This window comes from Dermacentor andersoni, chromosome 5 (genome assembly GCF_023375885.2).
Source record: "Dermacentor andersoni chromosome 5, qqDerAnde1_hic_scaffold, whole genome shotgun sequence".
Classification (NCBI taxonomy): Eukaryota; Metazoa; Arthropoda; class Arachnida; order Ixodida; family Ixodidae; genus Dermacentor; species Dermacentor andersoni.
The window spans coordinates 149879577-149899480 of NC_092818.1; the positions used below are offsets into that span (position 1 = coordinate 149879577).

The window sequence follows — 19904 nt, forward strand, 5'->3', positions numbered from 1 at the left end:
CTTACAACGTTCTCGTCCCTCGAGGGCTCTGTCTCCATTGCTCGCGCTCACTCACCTACGCAGTAAATAATTGCAAAGAAAGCTGCTCGCACTAAGGTTCCCAATGAAGAAAAGTTAGATCATACTTGTTTTATGACTGTAAGCAGTGGTGCTGTAGAATTAGAAGGAGAAAAAACGCTGTTCTATACAACGTACCTCGCGCCCAGAAAGACAGAGAAAAAATCATCAGCTTTTCCACTCTGTGAAGGCGGTTGACCAGTGAAGCTGTTTGGCACACAACACGGAGGTGACACATAGTTTTGAAAAAAGGTACGAACTTTTTTAACGATTTCATGGGTGGTCATCGTGGCGAAAGGTACGCACACTCATTTATTGTTTCGATTGGTGGTCATTATTTCACTCGCAACTGCAGTCATATTCTTTGATAATGTCAAATCGATGCACGTACGCCGCTGGGTAGTCGGTTGGACCGGATCGCTCTGGCATCGCAAGGGATATGTCGGCAACACGGAACGCGTAAACCGCTCCCTTTTCGGTACTGACACATCCATATTGAAATCACCGACAACGACACTAGGGGTAGCGTCAACACAGCTAACTCACGCAAAGTGAGTAGGCATGAACCTTATGGGACTATGAGTCATTGCATTTTTTGCTCGCTGACGGGGATATATGAGCCATTCATGATCACATTTCTCGACATGCTGTTCGGTATGTTGTATGCTTGATTAAAAAGAAGTTAAGCACTGTTCGCTTCACTTTGCTGAGTGCTTGAAACCTCTGCCTTACGGGCGCAGCGAAATACACTGTATGAACGGGAGTATGAATGCTTACGGGGGTACGAGCCATTGGTGACCATAGTTTTATATCACGGAGAACAAAAGTACACGGAAACCTAGCGATATACAGTTTCGCCGAAGAAAGTAGTGGTGATATCACATGAGTGTGAGTCAATTTCAAGTTACAGCGGTTCCCGAAAATTATACTTCTTTATAGTTTCTCTTCTCCAAGACAATCCAACGAATTCTTGGCCAATCCCCCTAAGTGTGTAGCAGCCTGGCGACAGCTGCGACGGACTCCAGCGGCGGCGGCGGCGGACAACATCGCCAAGCGAAGAGGACTATTGGAAAGAGTGCATGACAGTTTAAGCTCAAGATATCGGGCTGGCACTACCTATTGTGGACTATACTACCGTTCATGCGACATCATTACTGGTTGATTCACATAGTGGCGTATGAAGAGGTCACGTGTAGGTTAGTTCAACTGATCCGTTTCGGTGCGAGTAGTTATTCCAACTGAGGAGCAGAAGCATGACCTTCGGCGGCAATTTTATACGCAGCTAAGTGATAATTTGCTCACAGAAAATGATGGTGTATTTCTAGACAACTAATCTCTCCTTCTAGCTCTACTTAAAATTTTCCTATTGGTGTCCCTTTAGTGCTGCAAATATTATTCCTACTCACATTTTATGCGTAGCATGAAGACGTTGCTGGTGCCGTGGCCTTCACGGTTCATGGCGATGCACTTGTACCGACCGCGGCGTGACCGGTGCACCTTCTGCAACACCAACGACTGGCTGCTCACGATGACGCCCGCACTGGTGTTTGTAGTGACTTCCTGCCCCTCGAAGAGCCATGTGACTTCGTTGGCCGGTGGATTGGCATCTACGTCACAGTCGAGGTACACGTCACGGCCTTCGCGGATGTCGTCTTCCCTAAGGTTCTGGCCTAACCGCAATGATACCAAAGGTTTGTCTGCAAAGAAGAAAGATATACGGAAATATCTATAAGCAATCAGAAAGGTGTGCACTGCCGTTGCAGTTTTCTTTCTCAGTGTTGGTAGAATGTCGCACTCGCTGCATTCATGTTGTCAATCGGCCAATCACTAAGTCAATCGATACCTCGCTTAAAGAGCTCGTGAACCAGCACTCGGGCTTAATGAAAAAAACACAGTCCACGGATAGCATACGCTTTGTGAACATCTCAGCCAAATTTTGCAGTCGTGCCCAGCGCGTGGAGTTCGCAAGCGTAGCGCGAAGTCACCTTTTTCTCAAACTCTCGCTATTCAACAGAAGCCTACACCTCACTCTTTTCTGGACGCTTTATTTCGTAATAGAGCAGATTACCATACGCCGCTGCTATTAGCCAATAGCAAATATCAATCAATAATGTTTGAATTAGCTTGCTTCTTCCTACTGTTGCTGTGTATATTTATTGGCGGATATTACCGAACAAGTTGAAGTAAGCGAAAATATACTTTCGAATTTCGATAACAATTACGTACTTCCGGAAGAAGCGTACTATCGTCTGCTCACGCTCGGGCGCGGCCGGTCGCGTAGGAGTTAAACTTTGGCCACCCTGCTTCTCGGTGTCGTAGCCATAGGGTCGCGCTAATTTCGGCTAGTTTTGAACACTCAACTAGCCACGAACCACGCGAAACTTAGCGTCAGACCACATGCACGCTTGCCAGCGCGCTTACTACTCGCTAGTCCTATATTTAGGCGCCTTCGCAGACCTCGCTTTGTATTGATCTATTGATAGCGCTTCAAAATGCGCAAATTGGATACGACTTCTGTCCGTCAGTCGAGCTGGTGCAGGACAAAGCCGATCCGCACGATGCAGCACGGCCAGACTGGAGCATATGAGCGCGAGCGCGCATTCACCAAGCCCTGTCCTGCACAAACGAACGCGCTACAGTTGCATGTAGCCGCGCTCTGCTATGTAGCATATAGATGCCGCAGCCGCCACGGGGTGCCGCGATGAGTCTGTTGGCTGAGGGCACTTCGGCTCGCTGAGGACCACCGCATTTGGCTACGTCTGGCACGTCTGGCGTATTGTAGGCGCCAAAGTCGGCAGTGACGTCTACGTAAGCATCGAAAATCAAATTTGAACGGCGCGCCATGGTAACATTCAGTAGGCGGGGCGTTGTGGGCCTGTCCCTCTGCCCCGTAGCCTTCGCAGAGCAAAGCCCTGAAGAAGGAATGAGAGCACAGGAAACGTGCTCATACGCGACCTTAGATTGCGATCTTTGTACTCTGTGTGTATTAAACTGCAAAATTGGAAGCAACTGTTTCAATTCAATTTATCCTTTCAACCAAAGTGCAGCTTAATGTTGTAGAAAGGACGCAGCCCATATACCAAAATCATAAAAAATAATCCTGTGAATTAGCAAGTCACTCAACAATTGGCAGTTACACCCGAAGGTTGAAGCACTAAATGCAACAGCAAGGTTTAGTGTTGTGCTTGAACTTCTCGGCCGGTGTTCTAACGATACACGGATCCGACTAACGCGGACGCGGCATACGCGGGTGCACCAAAATTTCTGGCACCCTTGCAAGGTTCAACACGTGGTGTAGAGCTTGTAATGATATCGCACCGACGCATCACGCTGCCCGTAATGAACCGCGCTAGCAAGTTTAAACGCTTGCATGTTTTAGAACTGATATTCTTTTGCACACTTAAGCTTTAATACTCTGAGAAGATTTAACGTAAAAGGCATACGCTGTGAATGTGATGGTTCTTGACATCTGTTGGCTTTAATTAGGAAAATTCTGAGGAAGGCTTTTGTCAAGAATGTAAGACCTGGTATGACCAACTTTAGAGATACACGAGTGCAGCAGTATAACCTGCATATAAGTCATGCATAAGTATATAGCATTCATGCACCTAAATATATGTCGAGCGTCATGGCGACGCTGACGACGACGGCGAATATTCGTTTGGATCGTCCGAACAATTGATATCGCAACAATAAAATAGCGATCAGTCTGGAAAGTTAATGCAGTCGACTAGCGTGATCGGTCTTGAGAGCGGGAGAGCAGAGGATTACAAAGATTAACAGTTGGTGGCGCCTTCTTGAAGGAATTTATCAAATCTTTAGACGCCTGAGGCGAAACCCCCAACGATCGAAACACGTAATGTTGAAGCTCACCCGTCTCTTCTTTACCTCACAGATGTAGCAGTGTAGTGCGCGGAGATAATTGCTGCCGCGATCATTACCATCGCACCGTTTTAGGTGGAAAGGTAATTACGAATGCGCCGCAGGAACAACGCGACTCCTTATCTTCGTTTGTAAACGGATCAGTATCGGCGGAATTCTTCGATCACCGGAGAAATACCTCCATCCTCGAGGAAATGTTAATGACTTACACTCAACCGAGAGGGGCGGCCATGAGGTGAAGCAACACTCAGTAAAACGTATACAGGAGAGTTTGCGAAAATGGAACCTGACGAAAGGCAGCCTAATGTGAGCGCGTGCTTGGGCCTTATATGTAAATGCCTGGCTTCGTACTTTAAGGTACATCGAGGCCGTCGGAAACAGCACAGCAAGCATTAGCTTTGCCTTAATTTATACAGCTGAAGACGCCTTAACGCTGGCCTAAATCAAAGTGCGCCGTAGATTCGGCACTTTGACCTGTTCAACAAGTGTAGATTCCACAGACCTCGTGCTAAGCCGACAAGGCTTCGTAGTTGCGTTTTCCTCTTCTCGTTTTGACTTAACTCTGAGTTTCATCGCCGTAAGGACACCATGCAAGGAGACCTAATTTACTCTGTGTGCGCCTTAGGCAAGCCAGCAAATAAGGGAATACGACATAAGCAGGGTGGATTACTGCCCGAATGATCTTTCGCGGAAATTTTCAGAGACGAGAGCAAGTAAAATCGAATTGTTCACAAAACACATTTGGCCACACACAATCTCGATAGTTCTCGTGTTAAAATTTCAAGGTATAGTGTAGATAAAATACGGAAGCAGGAACAATATGACAAATTAGAGACACTACGTAGTTGATAAACAGCAGACTAACAAAGGACGTCTCTGCAGCCAACGTTTCCACAAAGCGACTTGTCATCATCGCGGACCGATGAAAGCAAGTCTCGTATGTGTTGTCTTCCTTTTGTCGCGTGCATTGAGCTTCATCGTTTTCGAATGCTTCGCCAACTGGTCTATACCTAGTGACAAACTTCGAACTCTTCTAAAGAGTAATTCCTTCGTCCTAATACCAGTTCAGAAACATACCTTGTCTGAGCACTGTTCATCTCTTTAAGTGCCCATTTCCCTGTCTACCTTTGTTTTCTTCAGTTTACTAGACTCACATTTTATGCCTAAGCTTCTTTGCTACGAAGATGGATGTCGACACTGCACGTTAGAAAACGCACTCTTTCAACAATGTTTTGATACTGTCATGACAGTGCAGAACACGTGGTCAGCATGCAACTGCACGAATTAAAGTATAGCTACCAGCCAAGTGATTGGGCCAAATTAGCATTATTTGGGAAAACTTTGCGCTCACGGGGCAACGCAAGAGCAGTTGTTAGCTTTAACTGCAATCTGGACATCCACATTATTAATAATTAACTGTAAATTAAAAAAAAAAATACATAAACATTATCGGCAATTCACGGACTACGCTCCCTCTGGTTAGCGCTGACGGCTTACGATAAGAATTGATAAACTCCAAGTTAATAGAGACTTCCAAGTTCTTACTAAACATTGTGTCATGAGCATAGCTTGATTAAATGCCCACACTCATACATTTCACATATTGCTGGCAAGGATGGATTTTCGCGGACATTGTTGTGGTTGGCGAGGGTGGTGGTTGTGTTGCAGTTATATTTCGACAGGCATGCTTTCATAACGATTTAAGCATCTGATTGTTCCATATGAGCCTTTCAGAAGTGGACATTGCAGCGGCTTACGAACTATCCGTTATTATTCTGTCTCGAGAAAATTTTGGCGGCAAACGGACGAGTCGTTTTCTAACCATTTTAGGCCGATTCTTTGGAGCAGCACATTGACTGGAGGCGAACTTGGCGTAAGCCTCTGCAAGGCAAATTGTCAAGCAGCGTATTTCTTTCAGCGGGAAAATGGAGGCACCACGAAGGTGCAATGCCCACATTTACGGATTATGTTTCGAGGCCGTAGCGAGAAGCAGGCGCTAAGATGTGTGAATGCCAACCGACCATAATAGGTCGCTTGAACTTTTGTGCCAAACGGTAAAGGACCGACACTTTTTTATGTTATCTCTCTTTTTGTCCAGTAGATATATACTCACAGAAGACGTCGAGCTTCCATCCTTCCTCAATGGCACTGCCTTGTATGAACTGGTTCTCGGCCCTGCACGACAGCACCGCTCCGTTGTCTGCTTTTCGTGGTGTGAAGAGGAGTACGCTCGAGCTGGTGCCCTCGTGGTTGTTGTCACCCTGGTGTTCCTTAGCCGACAGCAACTGCTCGTCCCCCTTCCACCAGGTAAGCAACGCGGGAGGACGCGAGCCGCTTGACGAGCACACCAGCTCCACCGGGTGGCCCGCCGACAACGGATGGCGCGGGGGCTGGATGGCCACGTCCAGCGGGATCACTGCACGTGATCGACGAGCAACGTTTACAGTTGCACAACAGCAAATGTACCAATGTACAACACCAAATAAGTGCTGCTGCGATTCTTCAGATGCACCAATCGATAAGAATGCTTGTTATGAACTGAACGATGAATGCGTCCGTGTGTGTGCGTGCGGCGAACTTTCCTTTTGCTCCTTCTGCTTATCTTTCAGTCTTTTTTTCCCCATCCTCAGCGCAAAGTAGCTAACCGAGCTCAGCGTGTTTAGGTTCCCTGCTTGTCACTTACCACTTCTTTCCACTGTTCTCTCTGCCCTCCCCACCTCTCTTTCGGCGTCAAAGTACCAGAACTGTTGCTGCAGCTGCTGATGTTGTTGATGGTGTTACTTAAAGTATGAGCAAGGGAATTAAATTTATAGTGTGCGAGTCGTTTCGAGAGACCTGGAACAAAGACAAATGCTAATACTAAAGACGAAAAAATAATAATGAAAGTCTGCCTTCCGGATAGAATTTCGCGCCGAGTTTGCAAAGCTTTTCTTCTTTAAGTGCTTTTTTGCTACTGGCCAGCCGCTTTCGCTAATAATATGTCCGCCATCAGGATTGGCTGAAATTTTCTCTTACGAACGATTCGAAGTTAGGAGCGCTTTGTGAATACTGGCACTGAATGGCAAGTGTTACCGAAAGACAGCAATTTCGAAAGCCCATATGTTGGAAGTATTGCTTTCGTTCGAAAAGCAACAGAGGCACCGGAGAGAAATATGGCGGCTAGTAGTGTGCTTTAGCTGAGCGTCCTAAAAGCCTTCTCAATTCAGAGCTGATACACTGAGCCTGAGCGAAGCGGCAGGCAACGTGCGCATTTTCAGCTCAACTTCTATACATTGTATTTGAGTGCAGTATAAAGCCAAATATTGACATAGTCTAAGTGATTGAGTAACGAAACGAAGTAATAAATCACGAGACGCATTGTGCAAAAATGTATACTTATTTACTTGAGCTGTCTCGCTTTACAAAAATTTGTACGCTGGTATTTCGCGCTCACTATATGACATTGCGTATTCACAATGTTGCTTGTGGCGCGGTTATAGGCTTAGCATAATGGCAATCGAAAAGCATTTTAATAAATGAAGCAGTTCTTGCTCTTGAGGTGAAGACGACATTAGATAGTCAGAAATAATCTTTTTCAATTTAGTCCTTCGCAGCGTTCGGCGCAGGGCAGAACAACCCAGGAGTCGAACCGTGACTGAGCCGGAGCGACTTCCGATCCGACAAGCGCCTCAATATTTCCAATCCAGCTGTGTCGAGTGCCATATTTTGTTCCACTGTCCCGCTCATTGCAAAGCGTTCCGCACGCATGTATTTAGTTCATGCGCAGCAGATGAGCGGAATGGGCTACTGAAAAGCTCAGATCTCAAAAAACCTCAAAAACGTCACGCTAATGGGAAGCTTAAAGGATTGTTCGTTGCCGAGCCGGAACCGCCAGAGAAGACTCTAGAGAAGGAGACGCCGATCGTGAACGTGTACTACGTAAGAGGGCAACCCCTCAAACGGTACATTAACATGACACCTCTGGAACATGGATTTATTTGAGCATGACTATTTACTATATTACGTTCTTGGGGCTCTGTTTTCTAACATTCTATTTAATTTTCCGCTTTTCCATCATCCGTCGCGTTCCGACACTGGTGATACTGGTGCCGCGGTGGCCTGGGAACGAACGGCGAAGGCGAGTTTAATGTGAAATAAAATGTATAGCTGTGAAATGTACCTCATCATCTGCGTGACTGGATACCGACATTAGACAAGGCTGTGTGTCAGGTAGCAAAAATGGTGGGTGCCGGATATATTGATGTCGAAATATCTATACCGTCTTGCGCATAGGTGCTTGATGAAACTGCGAATGCCTTCAGTATGCATCTTCGGAATTATCCATGTGCAAGAATTACTCACAGTGTTATCTTTACTCCTTTGCAATCAAATTTCTCAAGCCCAGTTAAGGCCTCACTTAAACTACCTTTGCTGCTAGCACAAGTACCACTAATTGCCGCCAGTATCGAATATTAACACAGTAAAGAAGTTAGCTCATCCACACTCTCCCGTGAGGCTGAAGTGGGACGACTTGGCGAGATAGACGCGAACACGGCAGGCATGCTTCCAGGTTTGTATAAAGACGCCGTAACCACATTTCGCGGCAGGTATCTTCTTATCTGATTTATCGGAGATGAGTTTGATGCAGACACACGCGTGCGCGCACGCGAACGCAGGCACATACAAATCGACATTAATGAATCGCGGCGTCATCGAATGGAAGCTTAAATTTTTTTAAAGCGAGCCTGCTCTTTTGGTAAAGCAATAATACCGAAACTTCTCTCCGGGTTGTCAAGAAAATTTCTTTAGTGGATGAAGCCCAAGAGTGGATGCAGTATCCACACATGAATTCTGTCCATTTTCTGCAACCCATGCATAACTTTTATAGCATCCAGCAGGAACCGAAAGCATTAACTGATAGTGGTTCCACAAAAGAAAGTTTGCCTGCATTTATTTTTGGAAAGAGAAAAAAAATCAAGAAAGACATAGAACAACAATGTCGGCTAATGCCCGAGCCTCCAAGGTTTCAAGCAGTGAAGATACCTGTCTAGACAACTGGGGACAAAGCTAAAAGCTTCCGCGGATCTCATCAAGTTTCCCACGCTAATCTTAGAAATTATTTGCAATCCTGATTTCGCTGTGCGCAAAGAGGTCGTTTTCCTTACACTGCGGTCTTAATAATCATCAGTTTTCGTAAACAGCAAATTGATAAGAGTCTCATCCTTTATGTGATTCGGCGGAACTGTAGCATCAAAAGCAAAGTGACACCCTAAAATGCTTTGAAGTAGCCTTCGTAAAAAAGAACGTGTAAGCGAGTCATTTGAGAACATCCCAGTGAGACGCGAGTTACCTGACCTAACTAAAGCAAACTTGTCGCTAGAAAAACAAAAGAAACAAAAAGAAACTTTGCTTAGCTCTGCACTCGGAACCAAGATGCGCAAACTCGTATATGAACGCAAAACGGGAAGGGTGAAGCTATATATAGGGTCTCAAGAGCACAGTGGGCCTGGATCGTTAAAGGCAGCAATTAATTTAATGAGTGCAGCAAACGAACGCAGTCATCACGTCAAACTGACGGGAGAGCTCAAGCTGCAAGCTCATTTCCAGTCCCAGAGCATTTCTCGAAAATGTACATCATTACGCTGAATTCCCACTCAGCGAACGCGGTTCGTTCGTACTGTGCGGCCTCGGCCCCGCTGGCACAGGGGTTAAGAGCAGCGAAAGGAGGCCACGAAAAGGAGGAGAGGAAGAGAGAATCCACGCAGCAATAAGGCCTCCTCCTCTTTCTTCTTCACCTCCGCGCTGCGTCTCGATTGCCGCAACATTCAAATTCTGGCAAAAAAAAAAAAAAAAAAAAAAAAAACGAGCATGCTTAGCTGCGTTGCCCGCTTCTCCCAAAGGGAGAGCTAAGCAGGGTCGAAGGGAATGGCGCTAGACGAGAAGAGGGTTAGTGATAACGAATAAATTGCTCGCGCTGTACAGCTACTGCGCATTATCACGAAACAATGAGAGAGGAGAGCTGTACACCGGCGGTCGCTGCGCGCACTTGGTCGTTAATTGAAAAACTGGTGGTTTGTGCGCGCAGCAATTCGCATTATGACGAAGCGGCTCGCCGCATTTATGCCGCCGGGCTCTGTTCGATCCGGTAGCATCGCTTTTCCGGAAGATTCGGACAGAGAGGAACGTGGTGAAACGGCGAGCTGCCCGTCGGGAAAACACGGTACTTAGCAGCATACACCGTTCTATATAGATACGGGGTCGCTACAATTCAGCGGGACAACGTGTGCTTGTTGAGCACGCAGAATGGAACGCAAGCCCTCGCAAAGTGATACGATCGAGAAAGTTAACGATCGCGATATATGTATCTGAGTCCGCCGTGCCTACAGCTAGACATGCATATTTAGCGCACTCCACAGGGAGAGCGCATGAGTGAAAGTAAGTGCAATTAGGTGATTTTTAATACCTGATATACGAGACCCCGCACTCAAATGAAGTTAAAGCTAATGAATACTTACGCTGCGCAGGAAACATTCTATAACGCGCACTTTCCTGGTTTATCAGATAGAGCTGCACCTCATTGCGCCCTTTGTTTTGGTATAGTGCTATGAGATTTGGGGGTAGAGATTATCGTTAAAATCGCCGGATGTTCGGCTAGTAGAGTGGCCTGCATAAGTACATATTAAAGAACATTCTAACAACTTTAACTATAGTAAAAAAACATTTATTTCTTTAGCTTCGTGCAGTTGGCCACACACGCTTGTCAATTTCGAGTTTGCAAGTATATTTACTACCTTTTATTATTATTAGTCCTTAGTTTTCGGATTTCGACATGTCATACGGATATCGGTGTGGGTAAGAGCCTGGGCTATGTTTACCTCTATTCCGTGATAGTTTCCTATTATAGATCATTTCTTTTGCAATCATCCGTATCTCCTCAACGGAAGAATCACGGATGTTGCCTTTTATTTATTTAAGGACTTGTGGATTTTTTTCTGTCATTCTTCAGTTTATTTTCCTTTATAGGCTGTTGATATCATTTGCACCTTGTTTGGTCGTCGAACACACCTGCGCATATAAGGCAACAGTTTATGCTTAGCGTCCGTATAACCTGCCTTCCTTTTTGTTGTGTTTAGTCTGCACTGTCAACATGCGCCGGATGCCTCCCTTTGTGAACCTGTCACTGTACCTAGTTTTATCGCATTAACACAGGCGAATAAGAATTAGGATATTGTAAAGTAGTTCAGCTACTGAAGAGGTGAGCAGCACAATGTACGCGACTTACAGTTCATGTCCAAGGTTATGGACCGTGACACTGCCACAGTGACGTTGTTGTTGGCTGCCTGGCAGGTAAGCACGCTGAGGAAGTCCGAGCGCTTCAGCTCGCCGACCTCTAGCCAGTTGCGAGCCACGCTGCCGTCCCCCACGAAGCTGAAGTTCGAGTCGACCAGCCGCTTATCGCGCCACCAGGTGACAACGGGACGAGGCTTACCTGAGATATGCACAGTGACAAATTTCGTTATTGTGAATACACTACAAAATGCGCTTTGGTTTCTGCAAATGTGAGATCTATCTATCTATCTATCTATCTATCTATCTATCTATCTGTCTGTCTGTCTGTCTGTCTGTCTGTCTGTCTGTCTGTCTGTCTGTCTGTCTGTCTGTCTGTCTGTATGTATGTATGTATGTCTGTCTGTCTGTCTGTCTGTCTGTCTGTCTGTCTGTCTGTCTGTCTGTCTGTCTGTCTGTCTGTCTGTCTGTCTGTCTGTCTGTCTGTCTGTCTGTCTGTCTGTCTGTCTGTGTCTGTCTGTGTCTGTCTGTCTGTCTGTCTGTCTGTCTGTCTGTCTGTCTGTCTGTCTGTCTGTCTGTGAACATAGATGTAAACCTAGACATTTTTGTCTGTCTGCCTGTATGCGTGCGTGCGTGCGTCATAAAAGGAAAAATAAATTTGTCTGCTTTTTGATCACGCGCCGTAACTCTTCTCGAATTTACATTGCTTCGTGTGTAGAGTAAAAAAAACGTAGACATACTCTATATATTTTGCGTCGAAGTTGTACGGCTGACAAAACAAGGACCTCGGAGCGTAAGTGGCCTCGCAGTAACAATTATTTCTATTTCCTCTTAGTTCTGAAGCTGTGGTTAAGAGTACACTGTCTACTGCCTATGCCTCTCAAGCGAGGCATTAGACTCCTGTGTTGCTTTGGTCAGATGCGGGTACAAGTGCAAAACGGCCACTGCCACTGCTTACATTTATAATAATGCATCTTATAGCGAAGATATGATGATACATTTATGGTGAACACGAATGCTCGCTCTGCAGTGCGATGGTGAAGTGTTTACTCCTCATGTATTTATCTACAACTTCAGCAACATGAATGAGAGAAAAATAAAATGTAAGACGTTAAGGTCTTCGAGTGGCCTTTGAAATAAGCACTGGACAATGACGAACGAGTTGACCTCGGAAAGTTGTCTACACGAGAAAGAGAGAGAGAGATCGGACTAGAAACTTGGCATGATTGTTAGAAAAAAAATTGGAAGATTAATATAGAAAAGACGGTGGCAAGATTGATGGCTTCGTCCAAGCACAATGTATGCCATTCTTTGAAGGAGTGTGTGCCTCTGGAGAACGAATGCAAGGATTGTTTTGAATGTTAATATAAGGGAACAAATTTTTCCTGGTCGATAAGGAAGTCGAAAAGGTGCCGTAAGAGGAGAACTGAAAGCCTTTGAAAGCTGTCAAGAAAATGAAGAAGAAAAAAGAGAGAAAGAAAAACGTCAGCGACATTGACAACTGAAACAGAAGATTAGGTTTTTTTTTTTCGATGATCGTTTTCACTTACCTCCCTCCACTTCACACAGGAGCCTGAGGTTCTGTCCTTCACTGAAGCGCCCCACGAGACCTTCCAGCTTGCGTCCGTCTTCGTCCATTACAACCGGATCACCTGGGGGCACTGTGTCAAAGGCGAGTGCTAATATAGAACAACACCAACACGAAAAAAAGAAAGAAAAAGGGAAATGGAAGGGGAGAAATTTTTTAGTTATAATCGGGGAGGGAGGGGGGGGGGGAGGGTCTGCTATTGCGGCGAGAATGTGTGCGTCTGCGAAAATTAAGGTAATGAGCTTCTGGGTGTATTCGTGCATGCTAGGTCACGTTGAGAAAAGTGAGCGATGAGGCGCCCACGAGGCGTGTCTTTACGCCTCATTGATTCGACAGCTTTCAATGTGAGAGGGGAAGGGTGTATGTGATAGTTCCTTAGGTAATGCCACGTAGTGTGGTGCTTTTCCAGAGTTATAGCAGTTGGGCGTACGCTGCAACAGGCTGTCGACAATGTCTCAATGCAAATGCTAATGCCAGTGCCCGACGACATAAACAGCGGTAGAAGAGTTGCTTTTTTATGTTTTTCAGCTGTCGGACAAGCATATCCGCCAGTTACTGACATGTATTGTAGACTAGTGTTGTGCACCAAATGAAGAAAACTCTTATTTGAATGAGTTGCAAGTTTTGATTTAAGACAGATACCCTTTCAATCTGGCGTGGATATTCTGGACGACTGTTTAGCAAGTGTCTGTTAACGGTTCAAATAAGAATAGAGGATTGCACCAAAGCATACAACTGTATTCTGCAATAAACGCAATACAGCGTTGTTGTTTTTTTCTTTTTTTTGTCTAGCTGCTATGGTACATGACACAGTGAAGATAATATGCTCATGCGCTGACACGGAAATGTCTTCCTTGTGCCTGTTGACATTTTGGCGACAAATTTAAAAAGTTGCCTTGACGCTCAGCAATTATAGCATTATTATTGCAAAATGGCGTCGCTGTTCCTAATTGTTTTATCCGCCCGTAGCAGGATAGTGAAGCACAATAGTTGCGAGTAAAAAAAATTTTCCAGTTAGAATACCTTTTGAAACAAATTTTCACCTGGCAAAACTCCTTGTAAAAGTAAAAGACGAATGCTGATGCCTGTTTGAAATGATTAGAATAGCTATGTGTGAGGCGAGATGTCGTTTCTACGGCTGGCTAACGTCGAATAGTTGTTGATTAATAAAACAGAACCAAGCGCATTAATTACACAGCGCCTAAAAAGGGCGCGTAAAACTAGACGAAAATCAAATATTTATGTTTGCAGTCCTTGAAGAAAAAATAAAAGTAAAGAACAGACGTGGCGAGAATTCGAGAAAGACAGAGAGAGAGCAAATGATGAATGAAAGGTAGGGAGGTTAACCAGGACTGAGGCCGGTTGGCTACCCCACAATGGGGAAAGGGAAAAGGGGACGCAAAGATTAAAACAAGGAGAGAATGTCCACTGGGGATATCGTTTGGTCACTCAGTCCGGATCCCAGACGCTGACTCAATCCGGTAGCTTTCAAATATCGCAGCAGCGCTTTTGTGGCCTTTTGTAGCTGCGATATGCGAGGCCATGGTCCCAAGGTCTTGTTCAAGGTGAACGGTTTTCTATCCAACTGATTGAGAGCTGTGCAGAGGTCATGTCTTTCATTTTCAAAAGATGGGCAGTAGCCCATTAGATAAAAACTGTAACGTCACTCGGTGGCATAGGCGGCGCCACCGTGAAAATAATGACCGCGTCAAAAAAAAAAAAAAAGGATGTGACTGCTTTTTTAAACGTTTCAAGCGTCACCGAAGTACAGCCGAGACTGCTCTGTAGCTGAACTTTCGGCGCGCGAAGAGGTGAAATAGCGAAGCGCCTGTTCTAGGACCGGAAGAACACGGCCATGCGGCAGCGCCAACTTTTGACACATTATGCGTCGCTGAACTTAGAATAACATCACCCCAACTCTCAACTGCACCGCCTCTCCGACGACAGTGACGTGCCGCTTGTTTGAAGAGTACCTCTTATTTTGTGTCGGCAAACACTGCAACGCGTTACAAAACGGTGTACACCGCGCATAGCTGGAGCGTACGCGCCTGGGCTGACACCTGTCGCCGCACGCCTGAAGAAGACATTAATCATCCGACATTACACCGACACGCAGGAGAAGCCGAGTGTCCCACGCCGCGCGGAAAGTCCGGCGTCATTTTTAGCCCACGGGAGAGATTGTCTCTGTGGGAACATACCGATGATAAATGCTTTCGCCCACGGGTGTTAGAGGGGAGCTTTGCGATGGTGTGCCTGAATTCCAGCTTTCATGGCGTTTCGAAAAATCGCCCCTAAACGTAAAGTCCTGGCCGTGCATACCTTCTTGCTTTCTTTGTTAAAGTATTGTTGAGCAAGATTACTAAAGATAAAAAGAACGAGCTTCTCGTGCTCATGCCATGGTGCTAGAGTGAGCAGTGATTTAAACTGAGATCTAGTATAAATATGAGCCTACAGTGAAAGCGTTATTTCTCCATTCCGTGAGCCAGAGGATAGGCTCAGTCAATGGCCACAATTTTTTTTACTTTGCATTTATTGTTGCGAATTCTGTCGCTACGCGAAAATTGTGCGAAAGTGCTGTGAGGCGTAAAAGGCTTTCCACGACTGCGGTATAAAAGCTGGACGAACAGGGCTAAAATGCCTCAGACAGGCTGACCGCCATTTTGGTAGGTGGAGACAACCTGGCCTATGTTTTGCTAGGAGGACCTATCTTGCCCAGTAACCGACACGTTGGCCAGCCTGTCTGAGGCATGCGTTTTGCCCCTGTTCGTTCAACTTTTATACCACAGATTGTTTCGATCTGTCGCCCGCCATCTCTAATTTGAGTATCCATGACTCAGGTATTACCAGGGTCCTTCAATACTTTTCATGTGGGGATGAAAGTTCGCCGAAAGTTTCATATAGGGACAGAATATGGTACCAGAGGCGTTGGCGTAAGTAGGTGAACAGTCTGCTGCGTCTGATGGCCGGGCTGCGCGATTATGTAAGTCTTTCACGAGGAAAGGTGCCCCTCCCACATTTATTTGAGCTAGTTTGTAGAGCGAACATGCAACGGGAATCTTTTGAGAAAATAATTTGATGTGCGATGCGTTTGTGTCTAAGTTATACATGGCACCGTTTTGTGATTGACGCCACCCCCCTCCCAGCTAGTAGCGTTCTTTGCCTAAACTGTTTCGTTTGGCTGTCTGTATTTGCACTTTTTCTGGTTAGCTAGTTGGATAAGTCAGTTATGTTTGGCTAGCTAGTTCAGTGTATTAGTTAAGTTCATTAGTTCGCAATTTCATTTATGTGCGTAGTTAATATTTCGGCGTAGTTAATATAGTTAGGTTATCAGTGAATAATGTTCTTATTTCAGTTAAATAACTTAGTTAATCAGTTGTGTAGCTTTGGTAGCTTGGTTAGTTAATTATTATCTAGTAAGTTTAGTTGGTGGATTAGTTAATTATTATGTAATTATTTATTGGCTGAGTTGGTTTTGTTAATGTAGTTTGCCACGCAACTTATTGTTGACTATTGTTAGTTAATGTTGTTCTTAGATAACTTGGTAAGTTAGTTAGTTATTAGAGTGATAATTAGTCAAGTAATTAGTCGATAAGTAGAAATTTTTAATTTGACACTAAATATCTTATTAATAAGTTTAGTAATAATTAGTAATACCTTTGATAATGTGTTATCCCTATCTTAGTCAGTTGGTTAGCTTTGTTAATTTGAAACGCAGGTTTTCTTTACGCGCAATTACACAAAAGTGCGACGTGAACTTGTGCTGTAGTCGGTTTTTAACGGCAACATTTTTGTTTTATAGACGAGAGTCCCAAAGCCGAAGACTGTTACCGGGACCATCAAAGGTGGAGTAGTCCAGGTGCACAATCTGAAATATGAATTAGGCCGCTGTTGTAAAGCAGTTGAACATAGAAATGAAACAAGGCGTTGTAGGTGTTCCGAAATTGCTCGCGTGTAGGTTTCTGAACACTGTACAGAGACAGGAGGACAATTTGCACGTTGTGTCGACAATATTCACATACCGACACACGCAGTCGAGCCTTGCGCAATAGCGAGCGCGCCCGCAGTACTCCTGTGACGTCCGTTCGGCGGCTGCTGCAGTCCACCATGTACTTGCGCTAGCGCCGTGGTGCGTCCACTGTTAGCGTTATACGAGGCTCTCCCGTAGCGTTACGCGGGAGTTTCTTGACCAGATAAAACGCACTACTTGGAATGATGGCGGAGATAACGTCATGAAAAGTGAAGACGGATGAAGGGGCAGTTGGCAATTACTTCTTCAGAGTCAAAAGAAAATACTAGTTTGAGTGCTTTAGAAAAGCTTATCGGGTGTACGTGCCAAAGATGCATTTTATACCCACAAGCAATTATGGCCGAGCGCATAAGGACGATGACATATTTTTTGTGTATAGCAATATCACAGGCATGCGCATCAACTAAGAACCTCTTTATTTTCTTGTTAAAGTGATGGTGCAAGCTATCAGACGTTCACTAATATATTATTATTATAAATATATTCTGATATTATTATAATAATATAAGACGTTGACTGATACGTCAAACGTAACATTGCAGCCCAAGCGGTGTATAACCCGCCGTGGTTTCTCAGTGGCTATGGTGTTGGGCTGCTGAGCACGAGGTCGCGGGATCGAATCCCGGCCACGGCGGCCGCATTTCGATGGGGGCGAAATGCGAAAACACCCGTGTGCTTAGATTTAGGCGCACGTTAAAGAACCCCAGGTGGTCTAAATTTCCGGAGTCCTCCACTACGGCGTGCCTCATAATCAGAAAGTGGTTTTGGCAAGTAAAACTCCATAATTTTAAGCGGTGTATATGCCTCAAGTACTTTGCTGCTTGGACGCGAAATGCGTATTTATAGAAAGCTATCGCACACCAAGAATGAAAGGAGTAGATCACAACAACCCATCTGTAGTCTCTCTTCCAGAAGAGCACGTGACGTTCTTGCATGTATCTAAAGAAGACGTTTGGAATGAACACAGCGGTAACAGAAGTTAAATAAATGTCTGTGGGTACAAAAAGCGCGTCACTGTCGGGGCCGCCCGAAAAGAATTTGCATTTGCAATTATTTGTATAAAATTGCTATGGATGAAACCTGAAGCTCAATGACAGTGGTTACAAAACGGAAAACGCAATACATACACCACTACCAGTTCTTAATTTATGAAGTTAACGCTGCATTCGTAAGCTACTCATGAAGGAGCGTTGAACTATCTAATAAAACTTAGCTGGCCGGCCTGAGCATGCATATATTTGTAATTGCGTTTTATTCTTAACCAATTAGCGGTGGCAGTGCTAAAACAACTAAATATGCTTGTCCTTGTCTCATATGTGATGACATAGACCTTACTGCTGGGTTTCGTTGCGCAAGCTAAAAGCTGACTGCCATTGCGCAAAGCTTGAAGAAGTGGGCTGATGAGTTTTCGGAACGAAAGCAAATATTCTGCATATTGTTTTTTTTTTCATTGATCAACGAAGACGCCAAAGCCTCGGAGCAGACGTCCCGGCAATGTTAAGCCAGCGCTAGGTTCCACGCAAGCAATTCAATTCGAATATTTGTTCTGCGCGCGGAATTTCTAGAAAGCTGCCGATGACGCAACGCCGCAATTCCAAACTCGCCGATGCGACAGCTGCTTCGCGAAGAGAAGCACCGAATAGCTTTTCAACCACGCTGTGTCTGACAAAACCGGCGTGTGTTATGAAGAAAGTGCGTGTTGGTGTTTACGTCGAAGAGCGCAGTAGCATTCGCACCGCTCCCTCGGCGACCAATTCTCAAAGAATGCTTCCAGATGGTACTCAACATAATTGGAGATCGTCCTCCTCCTCTTGCTTGCGTAACTCCTGGCTACTGGATTAAGATTTTTGTTTTAGCCGAGTAAAGTCCTGGCCGTATAACTCCGTACAATCTCGATAAACTATTTGCTGATGAACGCTCCATCGCACTTGTCTCTGCACTGCGGAGTGCAGTATTCGTAACTTTATTAATACTCCAGCAGAGCGTTGCCTGTAGGGTATTAATGTACCTTTCAAGAGTTAATTTGCTATCAACCTTAAGTCGTTCAGCACTTTTGTCGGGAACGGAAACTAATCTTAATGCAGTGTTTTTCTATCGTAAGTACTTTATCACGGCCTACCGAGTGACGGATTGAGATGTCCTGTCTAGAAAGGTTTAGCAGATGATGCATTATGGTTATTGTGCGCATGTCTGTGATTTTTCTTATATTTGCTGATTTTTCGGTGAATAGAGATAGATGAAGTTGGCGCTTGTCCTGTGTCGTTCTCCCTCCCGTGATCGTTTTAGTTGGCGCTGTTCCTTCCTAATTCAAGTATGCACCTTCTAGCCCAAATGAATGTTGTCCTGGATTAAGTATACTTTCTTAATTCTCACAGATACCTGGAGCACTATTTTTGCGCCTGACGCCTCCCAATCACTTTATGCGACTGGTATTTGCTAAAAAGTTTCTAAGATTGTTTTGATACCAACGCTGCAATGTCAGATATTGGGCCTATTTAGTATCTTGCTTTTCTCTTCTTTCGCCATCGTTCGCTACACGTGATCCCCGTGATGTTCCAATCTCGCGAGATTCTCGTATGGACAATTTGTTTTCCATCGAGGAGTTGCAGGCGGCGTTGGCAGCGTGCAGACGTTCCTCATCGCCTGGGCCTGACGGGGTGACATACGCAGCTCTTAGAAACCTCGGTCACACAGCCCGGCATGCACTTCTGGACGTGTACAATAATTCATGGCGTGAAGGAGAAGTTCCAGCTGCATGGAAGTCTAGCCGCCTTGTGCCTTTGCTCAAGCCAGGTAAATCACCCCTAGACGTGGCGTCTTATCGTCCCATTGCTCTGGCCAGTTGTCTAGGAAAGGTGATGGAGAGGATGGTGCTGACGCGTCTAGAGTGGTATCTAGAACATTACAAGTTATATCCTGACGCTATGGCAGGCTTTCGACGCGGACGCTCTTCTATAGACAACGTCATAGATCTTGTCTCGTCTGTTCAGCACAAAAAAAGCCTCAGGAGACTGTCAGCGGCGATGTTCCTGGATGTTAAAGGCGCATATGACAACGTAACCCATCAAGCCATCCTGGACGCCT

General features: G+C 45.2%; 1 protein-coding gene across 1 annotated transcript in view; it reads right to left on the minus strand.

Moving 5' to 3' along the window:
• LOC126532133 (protein turtle-like) overlaps nucleotides 1-19904 on the minus strand; it is a 124546-nt gene that overhangs the window by 20574 nt on the left and 84068 nt on the right. The window contains exons 3-6 of the mRNA XM_050179817.3: nucleotides 12756-12866; nucleotides 11201-11407; nucleotides 6053-6355; nucleotides 1464-1754 (exon numbers count right to left, since the gene is read on the minus strand). Coding sequence (XP_050035774.1) covers nucleotides 1464-1754; nucleotides 6053-6355; nucleotides 11201-11407; nucleotides 12756-12866 — 912 coding nt within the window. The remainder of the gene's footprint in view (nucleotides 1-1463; nucleotides 1755-6052; nucleotides 6356-11200; nucleotides 11408-12755; nucleotides 12867-19904) is intronic.